Source organism: Salarias fasciatus, unplaced genomic scaffold (genome assembly GCF_902148845.1).
Source record: "Salarias fasciatus unplaced genomic scaffold, fSalaFa1.1, whole genome shotgun sequence".
Lineage (NCBI taxonomy): Eukaryota > Metazoa > Chordata > Actinopteri > Blenniiformes > Blenniidae > Salarias > Salarias fasciatus.
Window position 1 is genome coordinate 175,607 of NW_021941232.1, and position 17,774 is coordinate 193,380.

A 17,774-nucleotide genomic window follows, 5' to 3' on the forward strand; every position below is an offset into this window, starting at 1 on the left:
CCAGTCAGGACGCTCTCAGGGACCAGGGTCCAGTCAGGACGCTCTCAGGGACCAGGGTCCAGTCAGGGACCAGGGTCCAGTCAGGACGCTCTCAGGGACCAGGGTCCAGTCAGGGACCAGGGTCCAGTCAGGACGCTCTCAGGGACCAGGGTCCAGTCAGGACGCTATATACAGTCGCACCGGGGGAACGGTGTAACAGACGGACAGGGACAGCTGGAAAGTTCGTACCGTAATCACCCCATCACCACGTCAACCGGACATCGCCGACAGGTTAGCACGTCATGCTAACTGTTCATGAAGCTGACAGCTAGCATGCTAGCATGTTAGCATGTTAGCACAGCAGCAGCAGTTCGTCGTCGCTGCTCTCCGTCTTGGCCGCCACCTCCCTGCAGGCCTGGGGGACCTGCGCGGTGTGGACCATCCCGCAGTGTTCACAGGGACCGCTGCCGTTTCTACGGTGACGGCGGGGGGCGTGGGACGCGGCGTCGGAGGGGCGTGGCTCCAGGAGCGGCTGCCGGGCGTCGGCCGGCAGTGAGGATGAGGACGAGGCGTCGGAGTCGGACGCGGGGACCAGGAGCTCCACGTCTTCATCGTCTTCGCCGCCGCGCCGCTCGCCGGCCTCGGCCCCGCCCCCGGCCCCGGCCCTTCCCGTCTCCAGCTGGTGCAGCGGGCTGTGGTTGGTCCAGCTCTGAGCCGGACTCGGGCCCGATCGGGTCCAGTTCCTGGCGAGGCGGTTCAAGTTGTGGGCCAGGCGCTGCAGGGTGGAAGTGGGCGGGGCCTCGACCTCTGAATCCAGATGGGAGGTTCCCATAGCGACGGGGCTGGAAGGGGGCGTGGCCTCCCGCCGTCCGTCCCGGCCCGAGGATGCCGACAACATGGCGGAGGCGACCGCCTCCACCGTGGAGGGGGGCGGGACTTTCTGCGGGAGCGGGGACACCGGCCCCCCCGCCGCCCCGCCACCGCCGCCGCGCTCCTGCACGCGCTCGCCTTCCGTGTCCGTGTCGTCCGAGTCCGGAGACAGCAGGTCCGAGCCGGGGCTCCCGCCGCCGCCGCCGCCGCCGCCGTCCTCCAGGTCGGAAGAGACCAGAGCCAGAGAGCCAGACCGCCGCGAGCGAGAGAAGCTGAAGAGCCGGCGCCACAGGTTGCTATGGCGACCGGACGAAGGCAGGCGCAGCGAGGTGAAGCCCAGCTGAGAGCGCACCGCCAGGCGGAGGTTCTCCAGGACGGACGCCTGCAGGACGTGAGGAACATGACAACAGTTAGAACCATGAGAACCAGGGATGCACACCGTGAACCGTGAACCGTGAACCGTGAACCGTGACCCGTTAACAGAAACTCTGACTGATTAATACTATCGGTTCTTGTTCTGAAGCTCCAGCAGGAGGCGCTCTCCACAGAGTCGAGCGTCTTCCTGCAGCTGGAGTCACGGAATGACGGCGCCGCAGACGACCCCGACATCACCGAGTCACTCCAGCTGCACGACTGCTGCTCGGTGGGGGGGGGGGGGGGGGGTCGTTGTGTGTCTCCAGGGCTTTAAGCAGGAAAAGATCGCATGCCTGAAAATTTTTGTGGGGGGGGGGCATGAATCACATTTCAACTCGGGGCAACACCCAAAAGAACCTGACAGCGCAACGCATCCATCTGGAAATATTAAAGGATAACTTCGGTTTAAACAGTGTTCGCGTTGTTTATAGAACGAAGTCGAACAATATACTCATATACGCGGGTGGCGACCAACAACTCTGGTGCACAGCGCCACCTACTGTGTCTCTTGGTGAATGTACTTCGGTTTACATCCAAATCACCGTATTCACTTCAGAGATCTGTAAAACCACAGCAGCATGTATCTGGAGACCCCGGGCTGTGGTGGAGGAGAGGCTGAGCGACCAGGAGGAAATATTGGTGAAACTGATGAGTTTTTGGACGATTAAAGTCGTTTTGGGAGCCGGCGCCACACATGCCCCATTGGCTAACAGTATACGGAGGTCTGCAGCTCCACTTTGGATCGAAATTTCTCCCGAAGCTCTGTTCGGATCAGAAAAGTATTCGGGGTGAGAATATTGTTCTACTTCATTCAAAAACAACGTGAAAACTGTTTAAACTGAACTTATCCTTTAAATCCCGTTGACAGCGCTGCAGGTCTTCATCTTCCCATCCAACCACCAGACCCGCTCCAGCACTGATACAGAGTTTCCCCTACATACACTTTACTTGGGCGGGCCGACCAAGTAGACTGACACCCGCTGAAGAAGATGAATGAAAAAAAAACGTGCGGTCTGTCTCTCACACTGGGTGTCAGGCTCGCGCACCCCCGTGCACTCTGATCTCTGGACACATAGCATGGAAGCATGCTAGTTTAGCCGCTACCAGCTACAGGCTAACAGCCTGCAGGCTGCAGATTAATGCTGGTCGACCGTCCCGGACAGTAAAACTTATAATCAGCTCGATTGGCTGATTTTTCCTGCAGAAGCTCCTCGTGCTGTTTTATTGAGCAGGCTGTATGTTCTGGTGTTATGTCTGTTTCTATCACGCTGCATGTGCAGCTCCGAGTCCTGCTCCGTGTCTTCTTCTCTATTTTGGAGTTGCTGTGTCAGAGTGACGGCGCCATCTGAAGGCCTGGCGGGTGAACTACATCGTTTTGAGTCCTTGTCATGTTGCGTGGATGTAGATATTTCCTGAAGCGATGCCGTGTGGACAGGAAACTGAGAAGGAGATTGTAAACAAATAAGTTGGGCTCATTTGTAATTCAGGGACAGGTAGACGTCCAGCTGTGTTCCGTTCTCAGCTGCTCATAACACCACATCACACTGGAAACATCTGGAACCACGGAACATTAATAATTTTCTATAGTCTTCCAGTCATCGGATTTTCTCTGAAGCCCACAGAGAAGACATTTACATTACCAGCAGAGTTCTGTCGGATCTGGACATCTGTTGCTGTGAAAGTTAGGATACATAGATATGTTTTGTACCCTAATCTTGATAAATGTAATAGCATTTCAAGAACATTGACCCCATTTAATGAGAAATAAATAATGTTTGCACCACCTGAGTCCACAGTAAACTGTCATAAATTTAATCCAGTACAATAAAAAGCTGTGATTAAATGCCCCCCCAGTAGATAATTATCGTCCATTTATCGTTATCGAGGTGAACTGCTTAATATTATCGTGATATTGATTTGAGGCCATATCGCCCAGCTCTAGTAAGTGATTTAAACCATAATGCATAAGAGCACAATGTGAATAATTTCAGTTAATTTTCTTGTGCTCTTTTGCATTATGGTTATGCAAGTTTTTTTTCTCTTTTAGATCAAAACTGAACTGAGGAACAGGCTGCAAGGGGAGCATCTTGCTGCATGCATGCGCATCAGCATGAATGGACCTGACACCCGATCCTTTCCGTACCGAAAGGCATTGGAGATCTTTTTTACTAAACCAAGAAAAATACACTGCTCTGACACAAACTGTCAGCTTTGCAACTAGCTTTGCAAGTGGCTTTAAATGGCTGTTTTTCCTTCATTTTTTTATTTCGCTTTTCTTTTTGGTTCTGTTTATGTTAAAGCAGGCTTAAGATGTATCTAGAATAAATAACACATGGTTCATAAAGCAGTTTGACTAGGTTACTGTGAATGCACTTATCAAAGACCGCAACGTCCTCCTACACCGCCCGGCCCACCACCACAAGTAAATTCTCAACCCAGGGGAAACACTGCTGATACAAAGTCTTCCCCAACAAGCTTGTAAAACAATTCTAAAACCACTATTTTCATTTTATAGAAGCGCCATAAAAATTCATGATAAGAAAAAGCGTTCCCACCACCACTGCTCAGTGCTTCAGAAATACAACATGTTGAGTCTTGAGAATATGATCATACATGCTAATCTCTGCCTGCTTTTTAAGATCAGACATAATGACGCACCTCCACCACTGAAACAGTTTATTTCTCTGTGCTCTGAGACATCAGCACGGACCACTAGATCAGTGTCGAGGGGAGAATGTTTTGCTAAATCATCTTTCTGTTGTGTCCTCAGACCAGTGGAATAACCTCCCAGCAGAAATAACAGCCTCACAGACCTGAAGTCCTTCCTGTTCGGTAAAGAAATGGATCTTATCAACTCAAGTTTGCACACATGGTTAGGTAAGGCTGGGATGGGGAGGGGGGTATTGTATTGAATATTGTAAGGGTGTGTGGGGGGTACTTTACACTCTCAGGGCGTGTGTGTGTGCGCACGCATGCGCCTGTGTTTGCAGACGACTCTGCTCTGTCTTCTCTTAAAGCTATCCATTTTAATTTCACCGGCCTCACTGTCACTGTCTTTTTACTGTTAGAAACTGACGTCTCATTGTTCATTTCATTTGTTTTTACTGTTTATTATTTTAATACATCAACCTGCCGAAGGGACAGCAGGCGGAAATTAGCAGTATGCGCACACGGGAAGTGTAAAGGATTCTGAACTGATAAGAGGCAGATATTATAAGCTTTTGCTTCTTTCTGTACCTTTTCATTCATCAGATCTGTGCTGAAGTATGTGGATGCGAGTATGTTGCATTCACCTTTTTTTATTTCAGTGAATGAAATTAATAAATCAAATCAAAAGTAAGCTACAACCTGGTCCAGGCATCTGTCCCTTTTTCTGAAGGATGATGTTTACATGCACACTGTCCCTTTCCAAAAATAAAAATAAAGTGAAACAACTTTTTGTTATTGTTTTGTGTTTTCCAACATTTTTGGGAAGTTAACCGACCTGTCGATAAGAGGAACCAATGAGACGATAGGGAGGTTTTTTCTTTTTCTTTTCCCGAGCCATAACAACCTCAGTCCAGGACTGTCAGGACGTGAACTCCAAACTCTCCTGACTCGGTTCTCCACAGAGCTCAGACACTTCTGACCTGTTTCTGAGCGCCTCCCCGGGCTGCGCTCTGACCTGGCGGTCTGCCTCCGTTCTCCACGGAGCTCAAACAAGCTCCAGTATGTTTCCACCGGACGAGACGCCAAGTTTCGTGCAATGAGATTACATACAAAGACAATGTAATGATGCAATTGTCGCTCATCTTGAGTGGCGGGAGGCGGCCGGCGGAGAGCGTTTCCAGCGAAAGAGTCGCGCGCCCGTCGACTTGCGGGACGTTCACACCGGCAGCGAGTAGCGCGGCGAGGGCGGCCGTTTCACAGAGAAAATATATGGTTTTCGAGCGGCCAGGAAGCGGCGAGCGGTCACGTGGTGAGAATTCAGCGAACTCAGCTGAGGCCGCTCCACTCTGGCCGCTGAGAGGAGACACTGAAGTGATCAGCGCACGGCTAGAAACCAATCAGATGCTTTGTTCAAAGTGTGAAACACTTAAGGCCCGCCCAGCTCGCTCTGATTGGCTAAAACTCCTGAACATTGAGCACCACTGGTAGTTAGAACGGTCACTTAATGACTGCTTACAGAGAAGAAAAAAAAAACCTCCAAAATATCTCCACGCCGGATTTCCGGCACTGTGCCGGAGGTCTTCAAGCCCTGTGTCTCTGTGTTGTTCAGCGGGGGGGGGGGTGTCGTTGTGTGTGTCAGTGTTGTTCAGCGGGGGGGGGGTGTCGTTGTGTGTCTCTGTGTTGTTCAGCGGGGGGGGGTGTCGTTGTGTGTCTGTGTTGTTCAGCGGGGGGGGGGGTGTCGTGTGTCTCTGTGTTGTTCAGCGGGGGGGGGGTGTCGTTGTGTGTGTCAGTGTTGTTCAGCGGGGGGGGGGTGTCGTTGTGTGTCTCTGTGTTGTTCAGCGGGGGGGGGGGGGGGGGGGGGGGTGTCGTTGTGTGTGTCAGTGTTGTTCAGCGGGGGGGGGTGTGTCGTTGTGTGTCTCTGTGTTGTTCAGCGGGGGGGGGGGGGGGGGGGTGTCGTTGTGTGTGTCAGTGTTGTTCAGCGGGGGGGGGGGGTGTGTGTCGCACTGAGCGGCGTTACACGAATACTATTTTTCTCTCAGACTGTCAGTGAAGCGGTTCGGTCTGAAGCCGCGTTCTGATCTGAATCCAGATCAGCATTCGGCTCCATCAGAACGGTTTAGAAAAGGGATTCAGGAGCTTTGGGGAGGAAGTGACCCCCCCTCGGCGCCGCGCTCTCCACATCATCAACCAGCAGCAGGAGCCGGCCGAAGCCTGCAGGACTGCTGCTGGACCCACTTCTTGTAGCGGTTCTACACTTTAGGAGAGTTCGCCGTCAGTGTGAATCTGCAGTTCAGCACCGGACAGCGCCGAGTCAGCGACTCGCTCGGAGTGACGCACATTCCCGTGTCGGAATAGCGGCATTTCGGAATGGCGATGAGTGTGAGCGGTGGAGTCGGACAGCGGGAGCGGCAGCACGCAGCCTCTCGGCAGGGCGAGGGCCAGGTGCCGTCGTCTGGGCGGCGGCGTGACCACGAGAGGCGGCAGCCGGCCGACAGGCTGGTCAGGAAGGCTCAGAGGCTCCCTGCAGGCGGCTGATCCAGAAGCTTCTGAGGCTCTGCAGACTGTTTCTGCTCCTTCATCACTGACTCTTCAGAGGAAACGAGGCTCATCCACTGGCAGACCTTATCATTTAGCACTAAAGTTAATTTAGCCTTTTTATTCTGTGTCTGGATGGCGGGGCGGGGCGGCGGCGCTGGGGTGGCGGCAGCGGGGCGGTTAGATACTTTCACTTCTGCCGCAGACCTCCTCCTCCAGACAGTCCGCTGTCTCCGTTTTTCAGTCTTTCTGTGGAGCCGTCAGGCTGCAGCTCCGTCTTACCGCCATGTTGCGTTTGCTGCGGCGCTCCGGCGATGCTACACCTGCGCAACGCCGTCACAAACTGCGGCTGCTGCGCGGACGCCCGCGGATCGGTCCGCCTGACCCCGGCGGACAGGAGTCCAGACGATTTCTACGTCACGCGGAACAACGTGCAACGTGGACAGGTGGAGCAGGGCGGGCCTTCAGCGAGCGGCCATGAACCGGTTGAAGGCCGTCGGGCATCGGTCATAAAAAAGATTGAAAATGTGCCACAGTTAGAACCATGAGAACCACGGGGAACCCTCAGAACCCCCACGGGGAACCCTCAGAACCCCCACGGGGAACCCTCAGAACCCCCACGGGGAACCCTCAGAACCCCCACGGGGAACCCTCAGAACCCCCACGGGGAACCCTCAGAACCCCCACGGGGAACCCTCAGAACCCGGGGTCAGGGTCAGCAGGGTCTCACACTACTCTATAACATCAGAGCAGAGCCTCCCTCTGCTTCCTGGTTGCCATGGCGACCGTCCACCAGGCCTCCCCTCAGCTGGGCTCAGAGCCCATCGGTCCGGTTCCCTGCCGGGCTCAGACCGGGGGTCCCCGTCCGGGGCTGCTCGGCGGGGGGTCGAACGGGCGTACCTGGCTGCCCGAGCACACCGGGAAGTCCTCCACGGGCGGGATGAGGCCCTGCGCGATCAGCTGACCATAAGAGGGCGGGGCTTCCCTCCTCAGCAGCTCCGCCTCCACTCTGGACAGCTGCGTCTCGAAGGAGCGGCGCTCGAACATGCGCAGCGAGTAGAGCTTGCAGGTGCAGCCGAGCGCGATGACCAGCAGCAGGCCGCACACCAGGCTGCCGATGACGGCCGCCGTGATCACCCGGGTGGGCACCACCACCGGGCAGCTCTCCTCGTCGCTGCCGTCGCCGCAGTCGTCCTGCGCGTCGCACACCCACGACTCGAACACGCAGCGGTTATTCTGCACCACACACACACACACAGATGCACGCACACGCACACACACACACACACACACACAGATGCACGCACACGCACACGCACACACACACACACACACACACAAACACACACACACACACACACAGACTTGAGTGCGCTGGGGGCGGGGCCTGGCCCCCCTCTCACGCCGCTCACCTTGCAGTGGAAGTTTCCCGGCTGGCAGAAGAAGCAGTTCTTCTCGTCCGACCCGTTGGGGCAGCGGTTCTGGTAGTTGCAGCGGTCCGACGGGGGGTAGCAGGCGCCGTTGCGGGAGCAGGGGAACTCGTCCTCCTGGCAGGCCGAGCAGTTCTGCTCGTCCCGCCCGTTGGGGCAGTGCCAGAAGCCGTCGCAGCGCTGCTGCTCGGTGTAGCAGCCCCAGTTGCCCCCGCAGGGCACCTCCCAGGGCAGGCAGAAGCCCTCCACCTGCAGGACAGGCCGTCAGGACCGGGCGGGGCCGGACCGGGCGGGGCCGGCCCAGCCCCGCCCTCCTCCGGAACGCACGCCTACCTGGTAGGTGACGTTGAACCCTCTGGCGGCGTTGATTTTATCGGCGTAGAAGTGAATCCTGAGCTGACCCGACGAGGAAACCACGGCGACCGGCGCCCGGGAATCAAACGCCGTCAGAACCCGCAGCAGGCGGCGGGGGTTCTCCTCCAGACCGTCGTACACCTTGACGTAGTCGCCGTAGCCGGTCCCGTCTAGTTTGAAGTCCGTGAACCTGAGGATGACCTGCACAGAGAGGCCGGGGTCAGGGGTCGGGGGTCGCCGTCCCGGACTCGGGGCGCTCAGGCGCTACCTTGCGGTGGTCTCCGGTGTCGATCAGCCAGGTGCAGTTGCTCCCCGGGGGGTAAAAGTCGGGGTAGTTTGGAGAACTGAAAGAACCGTAGAAGTTCCTCAACCACTCTCCACAGCTGGGGAGGTCGCAGTCGATCTCATCGCCCAGGTCCTGCAACGGCAACCAGGTCGGCAACCAGGTCAGCAACGGCAACCAGGTCGGCAACCAGGTCAGCAACGGCAACCAGGTCAGCAACGGCAACCAGGTCAGCAACGGCAACCAGGTCGGCAACGAGGTCAGCAACGGCAACCAGGTCAGCAACGGCAACCAGGTCGGCAACCAGGTCAGCAACGGCAACGAGGTCGGCAACGAGGTCAGCAACGGCAACGAGGTCAGCAACAGCAACCAGGTCAGCAACGGCAACCAGGTCGGCAACGAGGTCAGCAACCAGGTCAGCAACGGCAACCAGGTCAGCAACGGCAACCAGGTCAGCAACCAGGTCAGCAACGGCAACCAGGTCGGCAACCAGGTCAGCAACGGCAACGAGGTCGGCAACGAGGTCAGCAACGGCAACGAGGTCAGCAACAGCAACCAGGTCAGCAACGGCAACCAGGTCGGCAACGAGGTCAGCAACCAGGTCAGCAACGGCAACCAGGTCAGCAACGGCAACCAGGTCAGCAACCAGGTCAGCAACGGCAACCAGGTCGGCAACCAGGTCAGCAACGGCAACCAGGTCGGCAACCAGGTCAGCAACGGCAACCAGGTCGGCAACCAGGTCAGCAACGGCAACCAGGTCAGCAACCAGGTCAGCAACAGCAACCAGGTCGGCAACCAGGTCAGCAACGGCAACCAGGTCGGCAACCAGGTCAGCAACGGCAACCAGGTCAGCAACGGCAACCAGGTCGGCAACCAGGTCAGCAACGGCAACGAGGTCGGCAACGAGGTCAGCAACGGCAACGAGGTCAGCAACAGCAACCAGGTCAGCAACGGCAACCAGGTCGGCAACGAGGTCAGCAACGGCAACCAGGTCAGCAACGGCAACGAGGTCGGCAACGAGGTCAGCAACGGCAACCAGGTCAGCAACGGCAACGAGGTCGGCAACGAGGTCAGCAACGGCAACCAGGGCTGGACATTGTCAATGGCCCGGTGGCCCGGGAGCACTTCTAAACCCGTCCAGCCAGCAGATTGCGCAATGCGCTGGCCCAGTGAGAAATAATGCCTTGAAAATAAATAAATCATTTCACTTTAATTCCCAGTGGTACCGTGAATAAATCGTAGCGCTACGTGATTCCAACCAAAGACGAGGTTTCATTCCTTCTGAGCCCTGAAAGCAGCTGCTGCCACACAGTGGAGCTCCTCCCGGTACGTGAACGCCGCCACTCGCTCGCCTCGTGTTCAGAGTCAGCGGCGCATCGCAGGAGAAGAAGAGCAGAAGACGACGACACAAGTTCCACCTTATAACGATTAAAAACAAAAAGTTTCTTAAACCCCCAGCTCCCGGCCAGGCGCCTGGCAAAAAAGCCAAAGAAAAAAAAAAGTTGGAGGAGGGGGGTGGGGTGGGGGGAAATCAATTATTGGGGGGGGGGGGGGGTGCGCGTGCATCGGTGTGAATACGTCTGCTTTCAGCGACATTTAAGGCATAGTGCCCCCACGCTTCAATGGTGAGGACAGGTACTGCATGCAGGCCGGCAGCTTTATTAAAGTGAAATAGTGACGCTCAGATCATACATTCAAATTCTGCATATGATCCACGGTTATGATCATACAAAAATAACAATAATAAAATAAATACATGGGGGAAGCAGCATTTTCCCAATATTTACCCCCCCCATCCAAAAAAACAAAAAAAACAAAACAGTTTGTTAACATACACTTCAGTCTCTATCAGCCTGTCCTGTCCTCTGTATCAGCTGCAGCAGAATGGATCAAGATGACCTGTGATATTAGAATAGATGTATTTTATTTACATTTTCATAGAGCCGTTCACACTGAGCACCAACGATAAAAAGTACTGTTTCAAAACGGCTTTAAGTCCAGTGGGCGGTCCCTCTGAGTGACCACACTGCCACACTGTTCTACTGTAGCAGGACTAAAATAAATGGCATTGACTGAAACAAATGAGTTTTCATTACTGATACGTGACACATTCCAGTGGTTCAGTTACCATGGTTACAACAGCGTCATGTCAAGTTGCCTGTAGAGAGGATGCACGCTTAACGTGCGTGTCCGGGCCGGTGAACATCAAAATCCACCGGCCCGGGGGGCCAGCAGTACATCTCCCTGAATGTCTACCCCTGGCAACGAGGTCGGCAACGGCAACGAGGTCGGCAACGAGGTCGGCAACGAGGTCAGCAACGAGGTCAGCAACGGCAACGAGGTCGGCAACGGCAACGAGGTCGGCAACGAGGTCAGCAACGAGGTCAGCAACGGCAACGAGGTCGGCAACGAGGTCGGCAACGAGGTCAGCAACGAAGTCAGCAACGGCAACGAGGTCGGCAACGAGGTCGGCAACGAAGTCAGCAACGAAGTCAGCAACGAAGTCAGCAACGGCAACGAGGTCAGCAACGGCAACGAGGTCAGCAACGAGGTCGGCAACGAAGTCAGCAACGGCAACGAGGTCAGCAACGGCAACGAGGTCGGCAACGAAGTTAGCAACGAAGTCAGCAACGGCAACGAGGTCGGCAACGAGGTCGGCAACGAAGTCAGCAACGAAGTCAGCAACGGCAACGAGGTCGGCAACGAGGTCGGCAACGAAGTCAGCAACGAAGTCAGCAACGGCAACGAGGTCGGCAACGGCAACGAGGTCAGCAACGAGGTCGGCAACGAGGTCAGCAACAGCAACGAGGTCAGCAACGAGGTCGGCAACAGCAACGAGGTCAGCAACGAGGTCGGCAACGGCAATGAGGTCAGCAACAACAACAACAACAACAGTGAGGTCAGCAACAACAACTTCAGCAGCAGGCGGCGCGTCAGGCGGCGCGTCAGGCGTCACCTGGCAGTCGATGCTGCCGTCGCAGCGCAGGCTGTGCGGCAGGCAGGTGTAGACGCGGGTGTAGCGGGACAGGCAGGGGAACTGGTTGAGGCTGCAGGGCTGGAAGGAGAAGGGGGCGTCGACGCACAGCGCCTCGTCCGAGTTGTCGCCGCACTCGTCCATGGAGTTACAGCGCCACCAGTCCGGGACGCACTTCCCGTTGGAGCAGTGGAACTGGTCCACATCGCAGCTGGAGGCCGCCAGCTGGCCTGGAGCACACACACACACACACACACACACACACACACACACACACACACACACACACACACATGACACACACATGACACACACATGACACACACATGACACACACACACACACACACAGACACACACACACACACACACACACACACACGACACACACATGACACACACATGACACACACATGACACACACACACACACACACAGACACACACACACACACACACACACACACAGACATGACACACACGACATACCCAACAGACACACACAAGACACACACACACACAAGACACACACGCACGCGCGCACACACACACACCAGACACACACAACATACACAACAGACACACAAGACACACACACACACATACACACACAAGACACACACGCGCACAAACACACATACACAACAGACACACACAACATACACAACAGACGCACACACACACACGACACACACCCACACACACACACAACAGAAACACACACACAAACACAACAGACACACACAAACACACACACACACGACACACACCCACAAACACACACACACAACACACACACAACACACACACAGTGCTTTGCGTTGAGACTCTTTCCAGTCCGACCCTCCACCACAGCTGGAGCGGCGTCCAGCGGGTCGGGTGGAACCGCCGCCCCGCGCCGCCGCGCCGCCCCGCCGCCCCGCCCCTCACCGCTGATGTAGGACAGTCGGAAGCCTTTCCCCGTCAGGCTGTCGTCGGAGTGGAAGTGGATCCACACGTGGTCCTGAGCCGTGATGTACGGCGCCGGCAGCGCCGAGCCGCACACCCGCAGCCCGTCCAGGCTCCGGTAGCTGCTGATGGACATCCAGTCCGAGGAGCAGCGGTGCGAACCCTGCAGGTCGAAGTCCTGGAAGCTGCAAAACAACACAGCTGACTGGACCGCAGCCGCAGGAGGCCGGGGCAGGACCAGGCCAGAACACAGCAGGGAGGCCCACCCTGAACGCAGCACGGAACCCTGAACGCAGCACGGACCTCACCCTGAACGCAGCACGGACCTCACCCTGAACGCAGCACGGAACCCTGAACGCAGCACGGACCTCACCCTGAACGCAGCACGGACCTCACCCTGAACGCAGCACGGACCTCACCCTGAACGCAGCACGGAACCCTGAACGCAGCACGGACCTCACCCTGAACGCAGCACGGAACCCTGAACGCAGCACGGACCTCACCCTGAACGCAGCACGGAACCCTGAACGCAGCACGGACCTCACCCTGAACGCAGCACGGAACCCTGAACGCAGCACGGACCTCACCCTGAACGCAGCACGGACCTCACCCTGAACGCAGCACGGACCTCACCCTGAACGCAGCACGGAACCCTGAACGCAGCACGGACCTCACCCTAAACGCAGCACGGAACCCTGAACGCAGCACGGAACCCTGAACGCAGCACGAACCTCACCCTGAACGCAGCACGGAACCCTGAACGCAGCACGGACCTCACCCTAAACGCAGCACGGAACCCTGAACGCAGCACGGAACCTCACCCTGAACGCAGCACGGAACCCTGAACTCAGCACGGACCTCACCCTGAACGCAGCACGGAACCTCACCCTGAACGCAGCACGGACCTCACCCTGAACGCAGCACGGAACCTCACCCTGAACGCAGCACGGACCTCACCCTGAACGCAGCACGGACCTCACCCTGAACGCAGCACGGACCTCACCCTGAACGCAGCACGGAACTCAAACCTGAACGCAGCACGGAACCTCACCCTGAACGCAGCACGGACCTCACCCTGAACGCAGCACGGAACTCAAACCTGAACGCAGCACGGAACTCACCCTGAACGCAGCACAGAACTCAAACCTGAACGCAGCACGGACCTCACCCTGAACTCAGCACAGAACTCAAACCTGAACGCAGCACGGAACCCTGAACGCAGCACGGACCTCACCCTGAACGCAGCACGGACCTCACCCTGAACGCAGCACGGAACTCAAACCTGAACGCAGCACGGAACCCTGAACGCAGCACGGACCTCACCCTGAACGCAGCACGGACCTCACCCTGAACGCAGCACGGAACCCTGAACGCAGCACGGAACCCTGAACGCAGCACGGAACCCTGAACGCAGCACGGACCTCACCCTGAACGCAGCACGGAACCCTGAACGCAGCACGGAACTCAAACCTGAACGCAGCCCGGACCTCACCCTGAATGCAGCACGGAACCCTGAAAGCATCACGGAACCTCACCCTGAACTCAGCACGGAACTCAAACCTGAACGCAGCACGGACCTCACCCTGAACGCGGCACAGAACAAGACCCTGTCTGATGGACCCTGAACACAGCATGGTACCCAACCCTCTCTGGGTGGACCCTGAACGCAGCACGGTACCCGACCCTCTCTGGGTGGACCCTGAACGCAGCACAGTACCCGACCCTCTCTGGGTGGTCCCTGAACGCAGCACGGTACCCGACCCTCTCTGGGTGGTCCCTGAACGCAGCACGGTATCCGACCCTCTCTAGGTGGACCCTGAACGCAGCGCGGTACCCGACCCTCTCTGGGTGGACCCTGAATGCAGCACGGTACCCGACCCTCTCTTGGTGGACCCTGAATGCAGCACGGTATCCGACCCTCTCTGGGTGGACCCTGAACACAGCGCGGTACCCGACCCTCTCTGGGTGGACCCTGAACGCAGCACAGTACCCGACCCTCTCTGGGTGGTCCCTGAACGCAGCACGGTACCCGACCCTCTCTGGGTGGACCCTGAACGCAGCACGGTACCCGACCCTCTCTGGGTGGACCCTGAACGCAGCACGGTACCCGACCCTCTCTGGGTGGACCCTGAACGCAGCACGGTACCCGACCCTCTCTGGGTGGACCCTGAACGCAGCGCGGCACCTGACAGTGATGGCGTCCCCGGGCCGCGCCCTGATGTTCCAGCTGCAGTTGAGGCGGGTGGGATACTGGAAAGGCCATCCAGGACTGGTGATGACTCCACTGGAAGCACGGAGGAGCTCTGCAACCTCACCGCAAGCTGACACACACACACACACACACACACACACACACACACACACACACACACACACACACATACACACACACACACACACACACACACTACTGTGAGTGTGTTGACGGCACACTAACTCATGGAGTTTTGTCACCATGGTGACAAACATGGAGGTTTTCAATTAAAGCACAAATAGATGCTAAGGTCATTGTGTGTATGTGTGTGTGTGTGTGTGTGTTACCATTAGAAACGCCAGACACATAGACGTTGTCGTTCCTTTGAGCAGCAGCAGCGAATCCTTAAAGACACAGAGAAGGGAGCTTAGGAGCGTAGGAGCATGCTAACGCAGCGTGCTAACAGGACGCTGTGGCCTGCAGGTCGTCAGCGACGCCTCCAGGTTCCACCGCGGGGGATCTGAAGCCAGAGCGCTGCCCTGCTCACACCACGGAGCTCCGAGTCACTGAAAACACAACTTCTTGAGAATTCTGATCCTGCTCCAGGTCCAAGTGCTACTCCTGGTCCTGTTCCAGGTCCAAGTGCTACTCCTGTTCCAGGTCCAGGCGCTGCTCCTGGTCCTGTTCCAGGTCCAGGTGCTGCTCCTGGTCCTGTTCCAGGTCCAGGCGCTGCTCCTGGTCCTGTTCCAGGTCCAGGCGCTGCTCCTGGTCCTGTTCCAGGTCCAGGCGCTGCTCCTGGTCCTGTTCCAGGTCCAGGCGCTGCTCCTGGTCCTTATCCAGGTCCAGGTCAGTGTGAACAGTGTTCTCCTCCAGGGTGTCATGGTAAATGGTAAATGTTCTACACTTATATAGCGCTTTTACACTGCATTATCACATTCACCCATTCACACACACATTCACACACCAGTGGAGGCGGCCGCCATGCAAGGCCACTGGGGGCAGTGTCATGACTCCCAGTGCATATTCTCAAGGTTCTGGTCCCAGTCCATATTGTCCTGGTCCCATCCAGGTTCTTCTGGACTTGGTAGTTTAGCGGTTCCAGTCACTGTAATGACGATCTGTGTGTGTTCTCCCACTGTTCTCCGAGTTCTGCCAGTGCTGATGTTTGGATGTATTGTTCTCTGCTGGTAATATTTACAGTGGGTTGTTTTCCGTGTTCTCCACTGCCTGGGAGCCATGGTTCTGCAGAAGAACACTGTTCTTCTTGTTCATCTACTGAGCGTGCAGTTTACTGCGGCCGTGCTGCGCATGCGCAAATGCAGGGTCCAGAAAAGATGCGTTTTCAGTGGCTCCAGGCACAAACAAAGGCTGGCTCTGGGAATTTTCCTGTGCCAGTCCAGATGTGCCAGGGTCAGGAGAGAGCCGAGTCCCGCCTGCCGTGGGACTCCCTCACCTGTCCAGGTAGCGGGCTCCGTGCGGGACTCACCTGTGAGCAGCAGCAGGTGGAGCAGGGCCATTCTGACCCGCACGTCGTTGTGATGCAGACGATGAAGCTGAGAAGTCCCAAGGTCACTGCAGAGCGCGCGACATGTCATCAAACCCGAGCCGGCCTTTAGCCGCTAGCTTAGCATCGGAAACAAAAGATGCGGGGCCAGCAGCGGGGCTGTCGGGGTGAAACGAAGCGGCGGGGCGGCTAGCCGCTGGCAGCATCCGTGGCTCGGCTCTCCGGCTGTGGGGTCGGTGGGTGTCCGAGCACCGCGGCTCGCACGGACATTAACCCTGCTAACGGTGGCTGAGCGGCCGACCACACATCGTCCGAACGGACGCTAGCACGTAAAGCTAAACGAAATCTCCACGCAGCAGCGAGAAAACCGGGCCCGGACAGAAGGCGCGGGTCGGTCCGAGCCGAGAAACCAGGACCGAGTCAGCGGCGGCCGAACCGGTCCGAGCGCATCATCACACTGCGAGCTGTTAGCCGCTAGCGGTTAGCTTCTGGTCGACCCCAACAACAACAGAGCAGGCGGGAGCGCGCCCCGAGTGCGTGCCCGCGGTCCCGTGACGTCACGAGGCGGCCTCGCTCCGAGCCGAGGCCGCCATCTTGGACCGGGCACCGCTCCGAGATACGTATTGTCCGTTTTAATAAAGTCATTCAGTACTGAACCGGCTTCCACGTGGGGCTTTTTCCTGTAAACGTCTCACATTTCGGTATGATGCAGGACACATGGTTTAGCGTATTTTAATGGGGAGAGAGTAGAGCTTTACTTTATTTATTCATCACCGACTGGGAGTGAATAATTCAATGAAGACTATACCTTTTCCGGCTTACGTCACAATCGCGTCACAAATTAAAATGGCGATCGTGTCGGTGAAAACAAAGGACTGGTTGGTAAACACGTAGGGCTCAGTGATTTTTGCTTGTGAGGTTTATTTTTTTTAATTTAAAATTGTTGCGGAATGACGTTTGACTACTATAACAGCGTGCAGTGCGCGTGCGCTAGATTAGCAGACCGGGAGCAAACCAGGAGAACGGAGACGGTGGGTTGCGCACACGGACAGGTGTCGAGCCAAAAAGTAGGTGCGTTCGACATGAGGAAGCCAGAGGCAGACCTTTTATGCTGCATTCACACCGGACGCGTCGCAAGCGTCGTGAGCGGCGCTTTTCTATGCAAAGTCTATGGTGGACGAGCGTCGTGGAGCGGCAGGCGGTGGGGCGGCGCATCAGGAGCGTCATGAGCGTCGCTTTTCGAGCGTTTCAAGCGTCGACGCCCACGACGCTCATCCCCGGCGTCGAGCGTCGTGAGCGTCGCTTTTTGAGAGTTGGGAAAACTGAACTTTCGACGCGCTGCCGCTGAGCGTCAACCAATCAGAGACGATCCCTCCGGTGCTACGTCACTACGAGTGATCCGAGCACCGATGCCGGCCGGCCAGTGTTGCTAACTTGGCGACTTTCTCGCTAAATCTGGCGACTTTCCAAAGCCTCTTGGCGACGTTTTTTTGTCAAAAGCAACTAGCGACAAATCTAGCGACCTTCTCTGGTGCTCTGGAGACGTGACAGGACATCTCGCTGCTGTCGTCCATGAGCAGCGGGTGCTGCGTGAGCCCCTCCCCCGTCCCAAAGCTCTCACAGCGGTCAGTCTCAGCAGCGC

The 17,774-nt window shown here is 56.8% G+C and overlaps 1 protein-coding gene across 1 annotated transcript; it reads right to left on the reverse strand.

Annotated features, from left to right (window-relative positions):
- Window positions 1–117: 117 nt before the first annotated feature.
- On the reverse strand, window positions 118–16,653 carry lrp12 (low density lipoprotein receptor-related protein 12). The gene is made up of 10 exons (XM_030086634.1): window positions 16,115–16,653; window positions 14,976–15,032; window positions 14,620–14,755; window positions 12,417–12,619; window positions 11,471–11,718; window positions 8,500–8,649; window positions 8,211–8,432; window positions 7,860–8,126; window positions 7,348–7,683; window positions 118–1,231 (listed from the first exon to the last, which is right to left on the reverse strand). The coding sequence occupies exons 1-10, from the start codon at window positions 16,221–16,223 to the stop codon at window positions 332–334; spliced, it is 2,628 nt and encodes an 875-aa protein (XP_029942494.1). The 5' UTR covers window positions 16,224–16,653; the 3' UTR covers window positions 118–331.
- Between the last annotated feature and the right edge of the window lie 1,121 nt (window positions 16,654–17,774).